Genomic DNA, 19,938 nt, shown 5'->3' on the forward strand with positions numbered 1-19,938 from the left:
ATTGGCTCAATTAACTCTGATTAGGGGAATAATAACACAATTGACTAAAAAGCTGCAGCATTTTGTAGGCTGGACCATTATAGTGCCCATTAAAATCATTCAGAAGCTAACTAAATGATGTGTTTATGATGGGACCCAGTCTCCTGAAAAACACCAATGGTACTTGAGATATAATGGGAAATGACTCATTTTGGACCCATGTCACAGCCTAAGAGACAACCTCAACAACACATAATAGATGTAACTCACACTCTGCCTTTTATTTACTCCTCTACTTCATGTTTTTTTTTAATTTATTTATTTATTTTACATTCAAGATTCCAGATTCCAGATTCCAGATGTTTATTGTCACGCCGGTTGTACAGGTACAAACGTGTGAAACACTTTTTGCTGGGAAGCTCCATTAAAATAATAAGTTATATTACATTTACATTACAATTACATTTACATTATCCTTTGATATTGCAATATATTGTTATTAATTGTTTTTTATTTGTTTGTTTGTTTGTTTTATTGACACAACAAACATTAATTACTTCTTTATTGTTTTCTTCCATTTACATGCATGTTTTTTTTAAATATCTATATATTGTAATTTTGCTTAATGAATTGTATATATGTATATATATGTTTTTGTTTTTATTTTGTTCTTTTTTTATTAGTATTTATTATTGAATTGACGCTTGACGTCATGCCAATAAAGCAAATTGAATTGAATTGAATTGAAACACTAATTACCTGTAATAAATCCCTTAGAAATGCACTGTTTTTTGTATTTTAAAAGCAGATTCCTAAACAGGCGTTAACCCCTCTGAAAGTTAGGGAAATAGACTGTTTATTATAGCTATAACCTACATATTTCCATACAGTTACAGAGCACAGTAACTCGGCTCCAAAGTGCCAAGAGTGCTCGTACACCTCGTGCCCGCGCAGGTGTGGCTCTCAGGCTCGTGCCCGCCACCCCTCCCCCCGCAGCTACTAAACTACAAACCCTGTCGGCGCGCGCTCCCGTGAAGTAATTCATTGTATCAGACTGAGACGTTGAAGGAAGCAGCGACGAGCGACTCCTCAAAGCGACTCTGCTCTCCGGGAAACACCGACAAATACCACTGCTTTAGCCACATAAACTACAGGTAAACTTACTTTATATAACACCATACCGTTGTGAAGTACTACTTCTGTTGTATTGTTACGTTTAAAAGCGGAGAGAGGTGTTTTAAAAGTTGTTAGCTAGCAAAATGTAGAAAGCTAGCGCGGTTAGCTCGCTAAGCTAACGTTAGCTTTTAACCGACATCACCATTTCAGTGCCGCTTCCGCACTTTGCCACACACTTAAACTGCTGTAGAAGCTCCCTGAGACCGAAACACTTTGGTTTTACACTACAGACGGGTGGTAGTAAACTGTATAAACTTATAAATGTAACCGTAAAGACTGGCCTAGATTGTAAATCCAGCCGGAGACAAACAATGAGGCTCTTTTTCCTGACTTGCTCCGCCGGCTGATGACCAGGCGGCTTCAGCTCAGCGACACTTCTTCTGTGAATAGCTCTGAACTGTTAATGTAAGACGTTAACTGTTAATGTTAGACGTTTAATTCTCCAATAACACTATAAGGAACAAATACACCACCACTGTACTTTCTTTAAACACCAGTATTCTCCTCATTTAGTGTGTTTTAGGACATGTCTGTGAACACAGAGTACACTGTCTGTACTTGGTGGGGCGTTTTAAGTTTTTCTATTATACGGTTTTGTCCTAATATTCGGTTTTGTGTTGGCAGCTGAGAAGTCCTATATGTGTGATATATATCTCAGGGAACTTCTCTTTATTTCTATTATAAGGTTTTGTCCTAATATAAGGTGTTGTGTTCGCCCCTGTGAAGTCCTATGTGTGTGTACCATTGCTGCTTTACATATATTAGCTATCTTTATGTCAACAATACAAATAGTAATTTCAATTAATATGCGCGGTGATACATCTTCCTATTTTTTTCTGTAAAGAATAATGCAAATTTGTGGATATTTCATTTTGGGTAGAAGAATATTGTATGCATGGTCAGATGCTGTGTATTGTATGTATGTATGTATGTATATATATATATGTATGTATATATATATATATTTATATATATATATATATATGTGTGTGTATGTATATATGTATATATGTATATATATGTATGTATGTATGTATGTGGGTCTTGAGTTTGGATCGGGGCCACCCACCCATTCTTCTTCCACTGCGGACACACTAGCCATCTGTTGCCTGGTGTGATGACGCCATCGCCATCTTTCTGGTGACCCACCCAGTGGAGAGCTGCTGGTTTTAAAAACAATGTTTGACTTAAACACTGGGAGCTCTCACACAGGCTAAGAAACACTACGAAACACTACATTTTCTGTGCGTTGGTGTTGGTACGGTGGTTGGTAGACTATAAAACAGCCATGTAAGTGTAAAATATTTTGGTTGATACTGACAAAATGATCCATCACTATATTTTTTTATTGACCACGGTTATTGATGATGTGATCTTTTGGGTGTGAGTTTTGGTTTGCAATAGTAAATCTAAGTTAGAGACATGTGATATGGTCTTGGGGATTTATAGCAATAATGTACATGATTGTCAAGCTGGCAGATGGATTTCTTGTCAATTTCACCCTGAGAAATATTAAAAAAAAATGTATTAGGGATGCACCGATCCGACTTTTTCAGTCCCGATATTGCTAATCTTTCGTTACCAAGTACCAATTCAATACCATTGTTTAATTAATAAGATGTATGCCTGACTGTGTGGAAGTTATCGGGACCATTCTTTTATGTGTAAGGTAACACCAGGCTCGACTTAAACATTGCTTTCCTAACTTTGTAAAAAAAATGTGACAAATGAAATGCATAGATACAAATTTATTGAATTGATATCTATTATTAGAAAATAATAATTGTACACCAACAATTTGGTAAAAAAAAATCTTCAAAATTAACAGGAATTACAATTCAAGTGTAAACCTTTTAAATGCAGCAACAAATTGGGGAAAACTTAAACAGGAATTAAAATTCTAGTATATAACGTATATAGTATATAAACATAAATATTGAATCGAATTGTTCGACCCCATTGTCACCGATATCCGATCCAGCTGACAAGGCGATTTCGGTCTTGCGTCGCAATGAAAGGGGTTTCTTTCACAACAATGAGCTGCTAGCTTTACATTATCCGGCTTATTACACGGCTACTTACTTAAGAAATCAATAATTTGACAGAGTCCGACATCAGAACTGCGTCCATAGCGATGGTCTGCTATATAGAAATAACAGACCTTGATTGCCTTGATCAGAATTGAGTATTCAACAAAGCTATGTAAAATATAATAATAATAACTATATATTTTTGTTGGTATTGGCAAGGAAAAAATGGTAATAGAAATCTTTTTGTAGTTATTTTTTACTCATTTTATTATTCTTCCCAATTATAGAGAAGCATCTGGAATCGCATTTAGTCCATCAGAAGATACCGTAGCTCATTTTACAGCACCTAAAGGCCAGGCAGGGTAGGGTAGGTAGAGGCAGGTTTTATTGCAGGTGTTACACACTGTCAACATTGAAACTAAAATCATATCCTCTCTCCTCCACTGTAATGACAGTAGATAACAATGACTGACTGGTATCAAATTTCATTAAACGGCCAATTCAGATGTCTGGCCAATTTTTTCCTATTGGTAAAAGCTTTTCTTCCGAATACGTCAGATCCCTAGAGCTTTGTGCTAAAGGTGTGGTTTCTTTTCTTTTTAATTGTGAAAGTGAGCATATGCTAATCCTCTTGAAACTACGGTTTAATTGTGTATTGCAGTACTTTGTCTCCTTTCTCCAAAGGGGTCATTCTTAGAGTTTATCAGCAGTGTTTCCATGCATCAGTTGCTTATTATAGTCTTTATGGTCCACTTATTTAAGCTATTCAAGTTTTTTGTTTTGATTATAAGGCTTAGGGTGTCCATTAAGAAACGATTGTGCTTATTAACTTAATTGTGTATTGCAGTACTTTCTCTTCTCTCCAAAGGGGTCATTTTCACTGTTTATCGGCAGTTTGTGTTAGCAGTGTTCGTATGTAGCAGTTGCTCATTATAGTCTTAATGGTCTTATTCAGGTTTTGTTGTTTTGATTATAAGGATTAGAGTATGTATTATGAAATGATTGTGCTTATTAACAAGGACCTGTTTAAAGGCTTGGCATTAATGATTACCCAGGTGGAGCTTCATGACAATTTGTCAAAAGTCAGACGATTCAATGGTTCAATTAGCAGTATGACTAATCTGGTTGACTTTTAAATTCAGGATCCCTGACATGTTCTTGAGCACACGCATGTTGTAGCTGTCATCATGTAGGTTAGACAAATTGTTGCATTAAGCCAACAAATCCCTCACCAGTCTCCTCCAGGGAGATATTTTTTTTGTATCGTGTATTTTTTCATTATGCGTGTGCTGTGCACACAGTGGTAAAAATAATTATTTTCTGTTCCTTTCACAGTAATGGATAATTTAAAAATTTCGCCGCCCACAGAAATGCTTGTCCTGTGGCAGTGGAAAAACACCTGCCAAGTTTCTGTCAGAAATTGAAATATTCATCAGGCAGCAGTCAGTTAACCATCACTAAGCTGGGGCTAATTTTCCACGCTGAAGACTGCGTGGGGTATTTCTTGGTATAAACGCACACACACACTCAGGCCTTTTTGATGCAACTGTTGCCTGTGTGGGGTTTTCTAAAGGACAGGCTGATGAATCATCACAGTAACCATTTTAATAACACATTTAAAGCTGTGTCATACAAGGAAACAATGCAGAATGAATAGTGTTTCACTTAACAGTTGTTTTGTGCTGGATGAAAACTGGTTGTGTGCACGCATGAGTGGGTTTGACTGGCAGGCCTGCTGTCAAAAACATTGTCTGTTTTAGTTTGATTGGATGACAGCTTACAGGATACTTAACCATCACAAAGGTGGAGACTAGATTGAAAAAGAGGATCTAACTCATTGTTTTGAATAATTGTGTTGCTTATTCAGTAGGTGTGGGGGGGGAAATTGACTCACCTATGTATCGTGATTTTTTTTTTTAACGATTTTGAAATTGATTTTTGTTAATGCCAGAATCGATATATTTGCTTTATTTGAGTATGTGGAGATAGAACGAAGTTACCGCTTTTATTGTTGTAGTCTGAGTAAGGTGACGTCATACCTGTTCTGTATCTGTCAAGCAAACTAAACTGTGGTCGGCCGCAGCGAGCCGAAACGAGAAAATAGAAAACGGCGGAGGGGTCTACGTGGATACAACTTGAACCCTCACATGTTATATCCAAAGTGGTAAACCCTACTAATAGAGTAAAATATGGAAACACTTTGGGTTTCACACATTGCCAGGAAAAGCAGAGCTAGACATCATAGCTAAAGCTGCATGCTAACTCTGTCATGGACAGGAAACATTATTGTATTGCAGTAACGTGTGGTCAAGCCAGCCGTCACTCGCAATCTCCGTGGTCAAATCGGCCAACCCTACAATTGTAGAGTACCCATATACTGACATTTAGGTTAAATGCATTCAAACGGCCCCGATGGAGCTGACCATGGATGTATAAACAGACGGGATAGCTAGTATAGTAGGGAAACTGTATATACAAAATATGTATATGGAAATAAGATTAGTTGGGTTATATTCACCAGAAGTATAAAACATTACATGATTTGACACATGTATATATTACATCAGGACATCTCTGACCACATACATGCTGAAAATCAAACATTTTTACTTTGTCAAGTTAGATATTTTGCAAAGTAAAATTCCCTAGAAGTGTATGATTCAACTTTTTCCCAATAGTCTAGTGGTAAAAAAGTTAACAAATCTCAATATTGAATCGCAATACTTAAAACTCACAATAAATATCGCATCGGCACCCAAGTATTGTGATAGTATCAAATCGGGAGATATGTGATTCGTCCCAGCCCTATTATTCAGTTGAGTAGAGTAGGACGAGCAGCTTTGTCATATTTATGCAAGAGCAGTTTTTCAAAAGGAGCACAATCAGTGCTGGCTCACTATGTGTGTGTCTGTGTGAATCATGAATCAAACATTCCTTTTGGGGAAGTCAGTTGATGAAGTGAATCACAAAATTGACAAGAAGGCGTACCCCTGCTCCCATCCTTTTATTTTCATTGACTGTGTTTATCACAGGAGTGTCCCCTGTTGCTCTCTGTATCTATCCGACTCCATTAATTTGATCCTGTTTGGGTTATCCCGTCTCTCCTTATCCGTTGTTTGTCCGTCTCTTAATTTCACCTCAGGGTCTCAGGTGGGGCAGAGATTTGCACATGTAGCCTGGCCCTTATTACCTACCAGGATTAGCCTATAATTGATCAGGGGAGTACATCTGGCGTGTACTCAATTTGTTGTTTGGCGTACGTAAACATTTTAGATTTAAGCGCCCAAAGAAGACAGTTTGGACATCAGCTGTGATGTGATTGTCTGCAGGCTGTACTAGTTGGTATTACATCACTTCATCCGCTTCACACATGCACCACTGCAGTGCTTGACAGGCCTGTTTAATGTTTTGGGCTGGCTGTTAGCCAAAGCGTCTGGCAGATATGACTAACATCTTAGCAACAGACCGTGAGGATATTGTGTGCTGTTGGTGGTAGTTTCATGTTCTCTTTGTTGGTGCCATGTAGCTGCAGGTCATGGTTTCATTTTCGAGTGAGCTTTCACTGGAAAATATCTGGATTTTAGAAAAGGGATAGTTAAGATTGTCACTCAGATTTTATATTCCTGTGCATCAAAAACTAGCCGATCCAACCAATTTTTATCAAAATTTTTTGTATTACCTTGTGTTCACGCATTCTTTAAATATGGCAGGTTTTTGCTGGTCTCTCACAAGCCTGAAGTTTGCAGGCACATTTAGCATTGAGACAGTAATGTACACATTTGGCTCATATTGGGCAAGTATAGGACTTGATTTGGCCAAAAAAGAAAAGCACATGTAAAGCAATAAGACAAAAGAAACCATGTATGAGTATGTGTTTCCTTATTTTTTGTGCTAAATGCAGGAAAACTAAAATGTTGGCTATTAATTTAATAGTTGACTGCTAATCGATTAATCGTTGCAGCCCTGTCGTAACATTTGCCCATGCAGTATGTGCTGTGCTTCCACTGTATGTTACCCCGCTCCTTTGAAATGAGTTCAGACAGTTCAGAGTTCAGACATAACAGTCTCCACTGCTAATGGAGATTTTCCTGTTGTGTTGCCTTTTTTATACACATTGTGCCCCTCCTATTGTGTTTTGTCTTCATTAGGCCCCTGTTAAGTGTTTTCCTGTGTCTTTTTTTAGGCCAGGAAAAGTTTTACATGCTAACTTTTTTTGGATTTACAGAAATTTATAGTCTGATACTGACATTGATACCTAGATGCTGCTTTGTATCATACTGGTTTCTAGACTCCTGTTGTCTGGTAAGCTGCTCTAAAGGAATAATTGGTGGATTTAATGACTTGCTTATAGGCACCAAGGCAGCATTTGTTGAAAGGAGGGCACATTGTTATTTACCGCTGGTCAAACATTTCTAGCATTGACCATACACTCACCTCGAGGCTACCGCTGCCCCCATTTTTGTCTTTTCCTTTTTCCTCAAGTCATGGAGGGAATGGTCTAATCGTTTTTGACACTGCTGTCCTACTTGGAGTATTCATCTACTGTTTATAGAACCAGTATAGGGCCCGTTTAAAAGCTGAATGCTTGGCCTTTGGTGGTGTTGCTAGCAGCTTTCTCCAGAACCGCTCGACACTGCGCTTCCTTCAGTCCTGAGCAATACATCTGCTATGACATAGTTGCGTCACACACCCATTATGAAAACACTGAAACACTAGAAACACTAACTATTAGAAACACTGGTGAAATACACTCTGAAATATTTAGGGCTGCCCTCTCTTGGTTGATTAGTCGACTTAGTCGATTCAGCATGCTGAAGATGCATGCGAGAACACACTGAAAAACTAGGCCGACAGACGCTCACTGGTGGCCCCAAACTGTCCGACGGCCGACCGTCGGCTTGGTGTGTGTCAGGGCCTTAAGAATCTCTTTGGTCGAGGACAGCCCTACTTGTGTGGGCACATAGAGAAATGTGTTTTTCATCAGAAAATGACTGAATACGCAGACAGAAGCTGAAGAAAATGAAGGCAGCACACGGTTTACAGTAGCTGAAAGTGCAAGTTGCATAAAAACTGCTGTGTGGACAAAAAAATCTAACACGGCAAAAAACTCAAGGGAAGACGGACTGTTTGGGTTCAGAGAACATCTTATGCGAACATATTCATTCAAACAAATTTTAGCAGTGCAATCTTTCTTACAGCCACATGCTATCAATCAATCCCCTGGTATAGACCTGCAACGATTACTCGATCGACAGAAAATAATTTTGATAATCAATTAATCAAGTAATGCTTCGTGCAAAAATGGCAGAAGAATGCAGTTTTCCGCCTCTCAAATATGGCGATTTTCTGTTTTATATCATATTAAACTGAATATATTTGGGTTTAAAGACATCAACTCGACTTTGAGAAACTGGGAGGGACATTTTCACTATTTTCTGACATTTTATAGGCCAAACAATTGATTGATTAATCCAGAAAAAAAAATCGGCAGATTAATCAAAATGAAAATAATTGTTTGTTGCACCCCTACCCTGGTACCTCAGCTCTCTGTTCAAAGAGGCAAAAGTGACACAGGGAAGGGAATTGAACCGCTAACCTGGGCTATGGTAACACCATGTTACAGCTCCAGAAATGCTGCAGATCAAAACTGCAGTTGATGAATTCAGAAAGAACAGGAGAGATATCAGGGGGTTTTGCCCTCCAGCACGCCTCCAGCTGACTCTGTGTGATGGAGATGGCAGGGTAGAGAAACGTGGTTGACACCACACAGCGCTGCACCTTCTCAGATCAAGGTGGAAATAACCTGTCAGGGATATGATTTATTACCCTCTCTGTACGGTGTCTGGTTGTCCTTGTGCAGTCAGTAAGTACACAGTACATGTACTGTGTTGGTGTGAAAGTAGTCTCTGCGGCAGTGCCCACATGAAAAATGAGGTGCGTGTGATGTGTACTGGGTGAATAAAGCGACCTTTTGGACGCAGTTCCTCTTCAAGTATGAAGGGAAATTGCTGTTTCCTGTTTGATGTTGTGATCTACTGTTGGTAAAATGTGACCGTCATTCTTGTAATTATACACCAGCGAGAACTGAATAATTGTAAAGATTTCAATAGAAAATCCACAACATTTAAACCTAGTTCCTGTGTTTGTGACTTTCTGTTAAATTTCCCAATATGGAGCGATCCAAGCTGCTCTCAGCCAGTAACACGAGACCACAGGACACTCATTTGCCCCAACTTCCTTTAACTCTATTGAGCAAGCTCGTTCCCGCACGCCCACACTGACACGTCTGTTGGGTCTTTTACTGTCATGAGTTACTGGAACCTCGGCTAGATTTTACTTCCTAGTAGCTCTTGTTGCGCTGTGCCATAATGACACCTTTATTTTGACACATGTATGTTGTGTAAGAAGGGGGCAGGAACCTGCAGTACAGGGTCACCATCTCCTAGGGCTGCACAATTAATCAAAATGGTATCAAAATCGCAATATGGCCTTTTGCAGCTTTACAAATCGCAATACTTGTTAAAGGTATAATGTGTGTCAAAATACCATTTTAGATTGAATATTGTCGTGCTGCAGAGTCCTGATGTCTTGGCCTACACATCATGTTCTACAGACATCTTTGTTTGGTACAGATCCCCACAAAAATCACCCCATAATCATTTTAATGTTTTTCAATGAAAATGGGAATAGTAATGTAAAAATTGTCATTCCCTCTAATATCGCAAATCACATCACAATTCCGATATCAGTCAAAATAATTGCAATTATATTATTATTTTTCAAAATCATGCAGCCCTACCATCACCCCATTGTTCTCTATCCTAATATTGGCATACTTAATCATCATAAATCACGATCAGACAATTGATAATATAATTTATATTTTTGATAATGCAGGGCATATTCTTCTCGTTCAATCTTTACAAATTGGACACGCTATTTTTTATTGAGCCAGCTGTATCGGTCAGTCTTTAACTTATTATGCAGCTAGCTTGCAAGATGTTTGTGTGATTTCAGGTTTCCATTGACTCTAGGGGTACAGCTAACGATTATTTTCATAGTTGAGTAATCTGTCGATTATTTTCTTGATTAGTTGTTTGGTTGTTTGGTCTGTAAAATCTAGATCAGTGTTTCTCAAAGCCCAAGATGACGTCCTCAAATTTCTTTTTTTTGTCCACAACTCAAAGATATTCAGTTTACTGTCAGTTTACTGTCATAGAGGAGTAAAGAAACCAGAAAATATTCACATTTAATTTTGACAAATTTTTCTTAAAAAATTACCCCAACTAATTAATTCATTATCAAAATAGTTGGCAATTAATTTAATGGCTGACAACCAATCGATTAATTGTTGTAGCTCTAATTTACTCATACTGTGTCATCCGCCTTTTTGAGATGCTAACAAGCCCCCAGATATGAAGTGATTCCTGCTCTCGTCAGGCCACTTGTGCAATATTAAACAAGCCTCAAGGTTTGCAAGCCTTACTTACTTCAAGGAAACTGCATTAATCACAAATATGAAGGCAATTATATTTCTGACTTGGATTTTTTTCAGATTCCACTAATCATCTCACAACTTCTATGAAAGACCTCAGATTGAGAACCGTTTTTTTCAAGCTCCGTGGTTAAAGGTGTCAAGTATAGTGATGCATGGTGCACCTGCACTATGCAACACTACTCGACAGGTAGTCTTGCTTTCATGCCACGTATGTTGCATGTTATTTTCAGGTTTTCTTTCATCTTAATGCATAACATGACAGTTAGACAGGTCCTAGCATTTGTACACAGGATAGTTTGCCGTGTATTTCCCCTGACGATCACAAATATGGCTGGTTTTGGATAATCAAAAGCTCCGCTGTAACAGTTGCACTTCTGATTCTACTTAATGTCATGCCTTTCCTGTGGCTCCTTGATCATAACCTCTACCTCCTCCTCCTCCTCTGTATCCTCCTCCAGGGATGGCAGCCATCCGTAAGAAGCTGGTGATAGTGGGGGATGGAGCTTGTGGAAAGACCTGTCTTCTGATTGTCTTCAGCAAGGACCAGTTCCCTGAGGTCTATGTCCCCACCGTGTTCGAGAACTACGTTGCTGACATAGAAGTGGATGGCAAACAGGTGAGGCAACTACAGTGATTCTGTGTCACTAGTATCAGTTATTTCCCATTTAATGTAATGCCTCGGGGTAGATGGGTTGATATAAACCTGACACACTCTTGTTAAGTGTTTTGCTTAGTGAAGAAATACCATTTAATGACTCTAAGGTGAATATTTTAAATAAATAACAGAGAATTTGCACCTTTTTCTGACACTATTGAGTCATCTACTTGGGCTTCCTAACTGTCAAAACACATCCCTGCTTCTTTTAGTCTCTGCGATGGTTTCTATGCTTTATATCCAGGCTAATTTTGTTCCCTGGGTGCTTAATCATGCTCAACGCTTTAATTCTACCTTCAGGGCTTAAAGTGTTGATCAAATTGCACTGTTCCATTTTCACATCTTCCCTCACATTGCCGTCTGCTTTGTTTGGGCTTAGTCACAGGCCTTCAAATTAAAAGTGCCTGTTCAGTACTGCGCATGTGCAACTCCCAACAGAGATGAGAAGGAAGCGAAATGGCTCACTCCTTAACTACTTCCATCATAAGCTCCTGAAAAAACAATGTGTTTAATTATTTTTTTAACCACTTAACAAATAGGGCGAGTGAGTTGCTAGATTTACTAGCCCGACGTGGCATTTCACTTGCCCCAGTCAAGTGGGCAATCCTTATTGTTGAACCCTAGTTATTACATTTATTTAAATCGGGGACTATGTAGAAAAATGCATTTATCTCAAAAGAGAGAAAAGATGCTTTGAACCAGATTTAGCCACTAGTTAATTTCCATCTGTAGCAATGCATACACATCCTATATAGATACAGATGGACACATTGATGATGGTTATGGTAAATGGACTGATACTACTGACACACTGATGCCATGCAAGGTGCCAACTTTGCCCATTAGGATCTCATCTAAATTCTCATTCACACACCGATGGCTCACCTTCGTGAGCAATTTGGGGTTAAGTGTCTTGCTTAAGGACACATTGACATGTGACCGGAGCAGCCGGGGATCGAACCACCGAACTTACAACCTGCTCTACACTCTGAGCCACAGCCGCCCCATCATGCCTGATTTAGATAAACCTCTCATACCCCCCAGAACCAGCACATCGTAGGGTTAGGACTACGTTTAAAACTCAAAAATTTGAAATGATATATTCTCCTCTGGAGTAAGACTCATTGTGACTTCCAGATGTACTGTACGTATGTGCCTCTCTGGATATCTGCAGTTGGGCATCCAGCCCAACTCATCAGTCATAAACCCATGCGTCCTGACCTCATTCTGGGTTAATGGGATTCTGGGACGTTGAGTTTTTATTGGCTGTTTGATTTCTAACCCTCTGTGCTGCCGAGGAGGACTCAGGCTACTTCTTGTTGAGTGTCACACTTTTCCAAATCTGGTTTTTCTTTCCAGATTTAGCTTTGCAGTCTGCTGGCTCAGAGAGATTTTTATGTCACTGTCACAGTTTGTACTGTTGGGGCTTAAGGGCCGTGTGCCAAAGGGTTTATTAGGAATGTACAAATATGGAATTGGTGTACATGTTGCTGTTTTTATCTTTGACACTTGTATTAAATGACTCACGCTTAAAAAAGGGCGTCACATGTGTCAGTTAATGAAAAGAAAATCCTATATCTAATTATAAAATAGGACCACTTCTTTATAGAGCTTTTCACCAGCGTTACAGAGATACTCCACCTAAAATGTATATTTTAAATTCTTCGCTTTCCTTCTTATACCCATAATTATTTTTGCTATTATGATGCTTTAATTTCTTCTCATGCAATAAGAGAATAAATCTGTCTTTTTTTATAGTTCCCGTTCAGGACGAGGTCCGCTGCAGCCCTTGTTTATTACCTTATTTATTTGCTGGCTTTAATGTGAAAGTGTTGCTGATCAGGATGGACACGGTGTATTAACTTTTCTCCCTCTGTTTTGTTCTTCTTCTCTTTCTCGTCCCCCTTTTCTCCACATTCCTTGGTCCTTCTCTATTCCCTCGATGTGTGTGTCAGGTGGAGTTGGCTCTCTGGGATACTGCAGGTCAGGAGGACTATGACAGGCTGAGACCTCTCTCCTATCCAGACACCGACGTCATCCTCATGTGCTTCTCCATAGACAGCCCCGACAGCTTGGGTGAGTACAAACCACACACGCATGGACAGACACACACCTACACACATTCATGCATGACGTAAAATACCACATCTGTCTTTCCGTTGAAGTTATTTCTGGGGTCTGTAGCTTGTGAGTGTTCTTCCTGTTGTGACTCTTAATGCCACTCGTAGAGGAACTGCTTAAATCTACACACCAACCCACACGGAGACAAATTATCTGTCATGCAATGGCCTGCAGCCAAGCTGTAAATCAACATGTCATGCCTTTTCTGTCATGATTATGAACAGCACTCCTGTGATCACATGGAAATGGATTTGCATGAAATCAGGTGTTAAAAGCTGCAGATAATTAAAATGCCAGACATGAATTATACAGGATTAAATGAGAGGAAGCTACAATTGTAACAAAACAAAGGCTTATTGTACTAAAGCTTGTAATTTCACATTGTTTTATATGACCATTCTTCAGACATTACATCTCCGTTTAAAGCAGTGTTTTTGCTGACCAAGCTGGAGAGATTTTTTTTCCAACACTTGATGCTCAGTTGAGATATGGAGGATCTTCTTTGTGTTTTTTTTCTTTTCTTTTTGTCTTCAGAAGCACAATTATCTTTTCCAGTGACTCAAATTTTAAATTAAATTACTTTGTAAATGTTGGTCTAATCAAAATGCTGGCATTCTGTGATTTAACTGTTAACTCATTTAAAGATAAGGGTAATTGCTGCTCCCATCAAATAGCTTTTATGCAACGGTTCCATTGTCAGTTTTTCAATGTGTTGTAGCGAGAAGAAGTGGTCCTAGCATTTCCTGTGAGTTAATGTGATTCTTTATGTAGCGTTGGGCCATATGGCCAATATCTTCTATCACAATATAGGTCATTTCATATTTCATATTTTCCTCCACAGAAAACATTCCTGAGAAGTGGACCCCAGAGGTCAAACACTTCTGTCCCAACGTTCCCATCATCCTGGTAGGAAACAAGAAAGACCTGCGCAACGACGAGCACACACGCAGAGAGCTGGCCAAGATGAAGCAGGTATACCTTCATTCTCCTTTGTCTTCTTTTTATTATTAAATGGAGACGCATTACCAAAACAGGCAAGTGCATGACTCTGTCTTGTAGTATTACCATCTAGTATTTCATGCATGCATCCCCCCGCTCAACTATATCTATCATTGATGACTTGGACTACTGAGCAGTTAGCAAAATGAGTAAAGATCACAGCTTTCACTCATGTTTATAGTAGTACTTAGCATTATTAGCTAGTATTTTCTAGATTTGTCAATAGGGCTGCAACTAGTGATTATTTTCATTATCGATTCATCTGCAGACAATTTTCGAGATTAATTGTTTGGTCTTTAAAATGTCAGAAAATAGAGAAAAATTTCCATCCCAGTGTCAAGATGATGTCTTTAAATGTTGTTTTGTCAGTCTAAAACCCCAAAATATTCAGTAATATGATATAAAACAGTAAGAAATCTCCATATTTGAGAGGCTAAAAACAGGATTTTCTGCCATTTATGCATGCAAAATGACTGTAATGATGAATTCATTATCAAAATATTTGGCGATTAATTTTCTGTCGATTGACTTATCAATCAGTTGTCTAATCGTTGCAGCTCTACTTGTGAATGTGTTCCTAAACCAGATTCTTGGTTTTGTCTTCATCCAATAGGAGCCAGTGAAGTCAGAGGAGGGCCGGGACATGGCCGGCCGGATCGCAGCGTTCGGTTACATGGAGTGCTCCGCTAAGACCAAGGACGGCGTGCGAGAGGTGTTCGAGATGGCCACCAGGGCGGCACTGCAGGCCCGCCGCGGAAAGAAGAGCAATAAATGTGTCGTGCTGTAAACTGGCCGACATATTTGGACTGTTTTCACCCTGGGCTACTGTAGCCGGGGGCTAGGGCTCGGGAGGGACGGAGGGATTACTAGACGGGAGAGGGAGGGAGGGGAAGAAAAGAGTGCAGTAAATGACTACTGCTGTAAAATGGCTGTTTGTTGGACTGAATTTACCCTGGGACTTGGGTTTGGGAAGCTTTGACGGAGAGGGACGGGTGGGTGGATGGATGGGAGGAGGGGGGGATGACTACCGCTGTAAACCATTGGGCTCTTTACCTGTTTACCATCGAGTTGGGAAATTAACACCAGCCACCAGCCAAACGCTGGTACACTCTGTCTTTTCAACAAGCCACTTACACTGATAAAGATCATTAGAAGATCCTGGTTCTTTCTAAAAAATCTGGCCGACTGGTGAATTATGGGATGGTCTTGACTGCGTACGGTATGGACAACAAAAAAAACAGGTTTATTTTCCTGCCTGGATGACTTGACAGATGACAAACAGACGGCACAGTAAACGAGTACCACTGTGAACGGCCTCCAGTGGACTATTTATCCCCGGGTGTTCATACCTGGAAGTAGGGCTGGGTTTGGTGTGGAGTTGGACTGGTGAAGGGATGGGAATACTGAAGCGTGGGTCTGACCATGATGAGGCTGTATCCACCAAACCAGGGCAAAACTTGCAGGTTTTATATGCTGTAGTTACCATGGCGGGTTATTTGAACGGCCCCAAAAGTAGACAAATCACCTGTAAACTGTATTAAACTGGTTTGAGGTTGATTAGCTTAGCAGTTCAATTCAAGGACAACAAAAAAATTGCATCCACGGTGTTAAACAAGCTGCTGTGTCTCACGTGTCATATTATCAGAGCGGCGTGGAGCTACATGCTCGTATGTCCAGCTCAGTTTAGTCTCTCGCTGTGTCTAATCCACATTGAGCCGTACTCTTACCGAGATCATCTGTTACAGCCACCTAATAGTGAACGCTCTATTATTTGCAGAGCTCACGCACAGTTTAAATTGAGAGGAAATTGCCCACAGCGCTGTCCATCATCATCTGATCTGTAATTCAAAGTCGCCACCTGTATTCCAGTTGCTGCTTTAAAGTGTTGGGCATCTTGCCGTAGCAGTGTTTCAGAGGACAGTGTGAAGTTTAATTAGCACCCTCAGCATCAGGGCTGCATATTAAAAGTACCCACATGCTGGTGAATCTTTACTGAGGATGGTTTGTCTACTTTAAGGCCCATACACTCCAAGCCGACATCAAAGAACTAGCGGCGATAAAGGCAGATGTTAAGTCGCCTTTGTCTTGGCCAAAAAGTTGCCCTTGAACACAGCACAAAGACTACAGCCGACGGACAGTTAGCACGTACGTTCTGCGCCTGCGTGAGATGAGATATTTCTCCACACCAGCAGGTCGCGGTAGTCTGTATTTGTCATTCAAAAAGAGAAACCGGAAGACTGTGGAAATACAAGCCATTGTTATGATATGTATTTTTTTTTTTAAAAAGCAGCCATTTTCTCCCCACTCTCACTCACGGCTTGGCTTCATTCCAGATGGCCAAGTCGTAGTGAAAATATCGGAATGATGAAGATGAAAATTAGAAAAACCTTCTGTTTTTCCTCTTGACTTTACTCGTTGGCTTGCTTTCCTCACTTCCGTTTCTCTTCTCGTGCACTGATTCGCTTAAGCTGAACAGCCAATCAGAGTGACTCCTTTCACCGACAAGCTCCGCCACCAATTCAACATGCTGATTTGACCGAAAAACATCACACACGGGCAGATTAGAGCCGACGCTGCAAAAATTAGGGCGGAAGACGCTCACCGACGGCCCCAAACTGTCCGTCGGCTTGGTGTGTCGGAGCCTTTAAATGTTTGTTGGACTAAATCAGTGAAAGTGGCAGTAGGTGAATTGTGCTCCCACTGACAAAGGTAGCTTCCTGTCCTGCATCGTACCGGCCGACCACCATGTCTCAGCTCCCATCCCTTCCTGCTCCAGATAGCTGACTGCTGGTGCTCATCTTCCCCTGGTTTTAGACCAGGACAAAGAACAAGGAGAGGAGAGTGTTGTGTTTACATGCACACCACTGAACTCATTATTTAGGATGAACGACTATTATTTTGTGTGTAGGCACGTAAAAGGTCAAATGTACAATAACCAGAAATGTTTGAGGATGCCTGGGATATACCACGTTATCCACCATATTGTACATGTTTGCCTTTTACTGGTTAACTGTTGCTATAACAGTTCAAAAGACAAACATGACCTTTTTTTATCCAGAATACTGTGCATGGAAATGCCAGAATTGTCAGGTTGGGCAGCCGGATAGATTTTGGGGTGAAACATGCTGATAATCTACATCACTAACTAGCAGAGTGAGAATTAACCACCTGCTGTGTGTGTGTAATTTTAATTTTGGCGTATTTTTTAGAGTATTTCCATTCTATAAATGGCCAGTGATCTTTGGGATTTATCAGCCACCAGCCTTCCCTGACTCTCCTGTGTGTTTTTACTGGCACATTCAGGCTCTCTTGACAGTGTTGAACCCTCCTGTTCTTCTTCCTGGCCTACAGGGAGGACCAGAAACTTTTGTCTTGTGTTGTTGTTTTTATACTTTATTTCCTGCTCTTTAAAAGAAAAAAAAGTCATAAATATGTTGTCTATCAGTATTTAAAAATAGGAGGTGGAAGACTATGGGACTGCTTTTGTGTCGTTGCTTTAGTTTACTCTTCTTTTGTGCTTTAACTGAATTTTTCTGATGATTCACTGTCAATCATCGCTGCCAAATGCTGTTGTTAGGCAGTCAGGAGAAAGGCTGGCCTCTCGGCTGCCTGTCTAGAGCATCGCCGGCTCTTTTTCTGTTCTTTGTTTTGAACACAAACTTGGCTGAAAAGACAAAAAAGGAAGAAAAGAAAAAAACAATGCAAGTCTCCTTTATTATGTACAAAATCATTTTTATTTCTACTTTTATTGTATGTTTTAAATCCTTATTTTGGATGCTGAAGCAGTGACGTAAACAAAGGAACAGGAAAACCAAGCTGTATGCAAAGTCTGTAAATATATAATGTGGGTTTGTTCATACTAGACTATACACACGCACAGGACTGGAAACTGTATTTGTAAACTAGCTTTGGTTTGTGTAATAAATTACTTTCTATAACACCCAGCTCTTTTTCATTGTGGTCTCAGGGGAAGCTTTTAAGTTCAATCAATACACCGGAAGTATGAATGGAGTGATGGATTAGTTTATTTGTGTCTTCAGACTGAACACGCATGTCACACATAAGTTGTCTTGAGTAATTAGTTGACTCAAGATGTTCACAGCTTTGTCTTATCGGAGAGAATTTGGATGAAGTCCCAATCATGCTCTTGACTGCAGTCTGCTCACTGTTATGCTCGTCTTGTCAGTGCACATTAAAGGGATAGTTTGGGTTTTGAAGTGGGGTTGTATGAGGTACTCGCATATAGTCAGTGTATTACCTACAGTGTATGACGGTCGACACGCCTCCAGTTTGGAGAAGCAGAAAGGAGTACCAGCACGGAAGGAAAGTCCTGTAATGCTGTGGACGGGGCCAGCAGCAAAACGTATTTTAGCGACATAAAAGAAAGACCCACCTAAAAAAATTATATCTTAAAGTGTACGCTATATTTGGAATATTTTCACCACTTTACCTTGCTGTCAGATAGCCCTTTCCAACGAGGAACTGAAGCTGTTGTATCAATCTATGCTTTCGCCAAAGCCACCATACTCCATTGAAAGAAAACTGTAATTTTACCTCTCAGCAGTAGACTAGAAACTCCTGTGTTCGGGGAGGTAAAATTACTGTTTTTTTCAATGGAGTCTGGTCGCTTTGGCGAGAGCATAGATAACGGTTTCAGTACCCCGTCGGAAATATAAACTGTATAGCTGTCTGTGAAAATATTCTAAATATAGCGTACACTCAAACTAATATTGATTTTTTTTTTTTAGGTGTCTATAATATGTTTTGCTGCCGGCCCCGTCCACAGCAGTACATTGCTTTTCTTTCGTGCGGTAACTCCTGTCTGTTGCTCTAAACTGGGGACCCGCCGACACCCAAACATTCCCTTTAAGACATCCATGCATGACACTTTAAATTAGAAATTATCACAGTGTGAGTTATTTACTTTTTGATGTGCGTTGGTGAGATTGACATTAGAAATGTGAACGTGTCGCTCTTGAAATGTGGATTTTTCAGTCAAGCAACTGCATTTTAATTAGTGCCACACCCCCAAATCCCACATTTTCAACTCACTGTGGTCACAGCTGAGTGTCAAAACAATGCCTTTGTGATCATGGGTTTCTGTTGGACACTATATAGCAGTAATTACAGATAATAGTTTGCTAGTGTTGCATGCAGTAGTGGGTTTTAAATCATTCTGGTGCAGAGACACAGATCATTGCAACAATAAAATCCCACGGCAGTCCCTTTTGATTGGATGAGACTCAACACAGAGCCTCATCTGATCATAAACCAGGGTCAGCAAACACTCAATGTCATCCAAACCTGCCAATATCATCATTTAAATGACAGTTTTTAAGAATTTTTCAGCTAAATATCAAAGCACCTTTTGTGTCGACTCATGCTGCTGTTACTCTGTGTTTTAGTGCACCACAAATAAACATTGCAATAGTTTTATCACAAAATTAAAATGAGGTAAACGCACTGTACCTCATCAGATA

The 19,938-nt window shown here is 39.9% G+C and overlaps 1 protein-coding gene across 1 annotated transcript; it reads left to right on the forward strand.

Moving 5' to 3' along the window:
• Positions 1 to 978: 978 nt before the first annotated feature.
• rhoab (ras homolog gene family, member Ab) lies at positions 979 to 18,398 on the forward strand. Its single transcript, XM_074644686.1, has 5 exons — positions 979 to 1,133; positions 11,142 to 11,299; positions 13,294 to 13,414; positions 14,301 to 14,431; positions 15,072 to 18,398. Exons 2-5 carry the CDS (start codon positions 11,144 to 11,146, stop codon positions 15,243 to 15,245), a joined length of 582 nt encoding a protein of 193 aa, XP_074500787.1. The 5' UTR covers positions 979 to 1,133; positions 11,142 to 11,143; the 3' UTR covers positions 15,246 to 18,398.
• The last annotated feature ends 1,540 nt before the right edge of the window (positions 18,399 to 19,938 follow it).

This window comes from Sebastes fasciatus, chromosome 8 (assembly GCF_043250625.1).
Source record: "Sebastes fasciatus isolate fSebFas1 chromosome 8, fSebFas1.pri, whole genome shotgun sequence".
NCBI lineage: Eukaryota > Metazoa > Chordata > Actinopteri > Perciformes > Sebastidae > Sebastes > Sebastes fasciatus.

Excerpts from the sequence above, each read along its gene's own strand:
- rhoab (XM_074644686.1), top strand. The coding sequence starts at position 11,144 with ATGGCAGCCATCCGTAAGAAGCTGGTGATAGTGGGGGATGGAGCTTGT. Across the intron at positions 11,300-13,293 it reads TAGAAGTGGATGGCAAACAG|GTGGAGTTGGCTCTCTGGGA; the intron begins GTGAGGCAACTA and ends TGTGTGTGTCAG. Across the intron at positions 14,432-15,071 it reads AGCTGGCCAAGATGAAGCAG|GAGCCAGTGAAGTCAGAGGA; the intron begins GTATACCTTCAT and ends TTCATCCAATAG.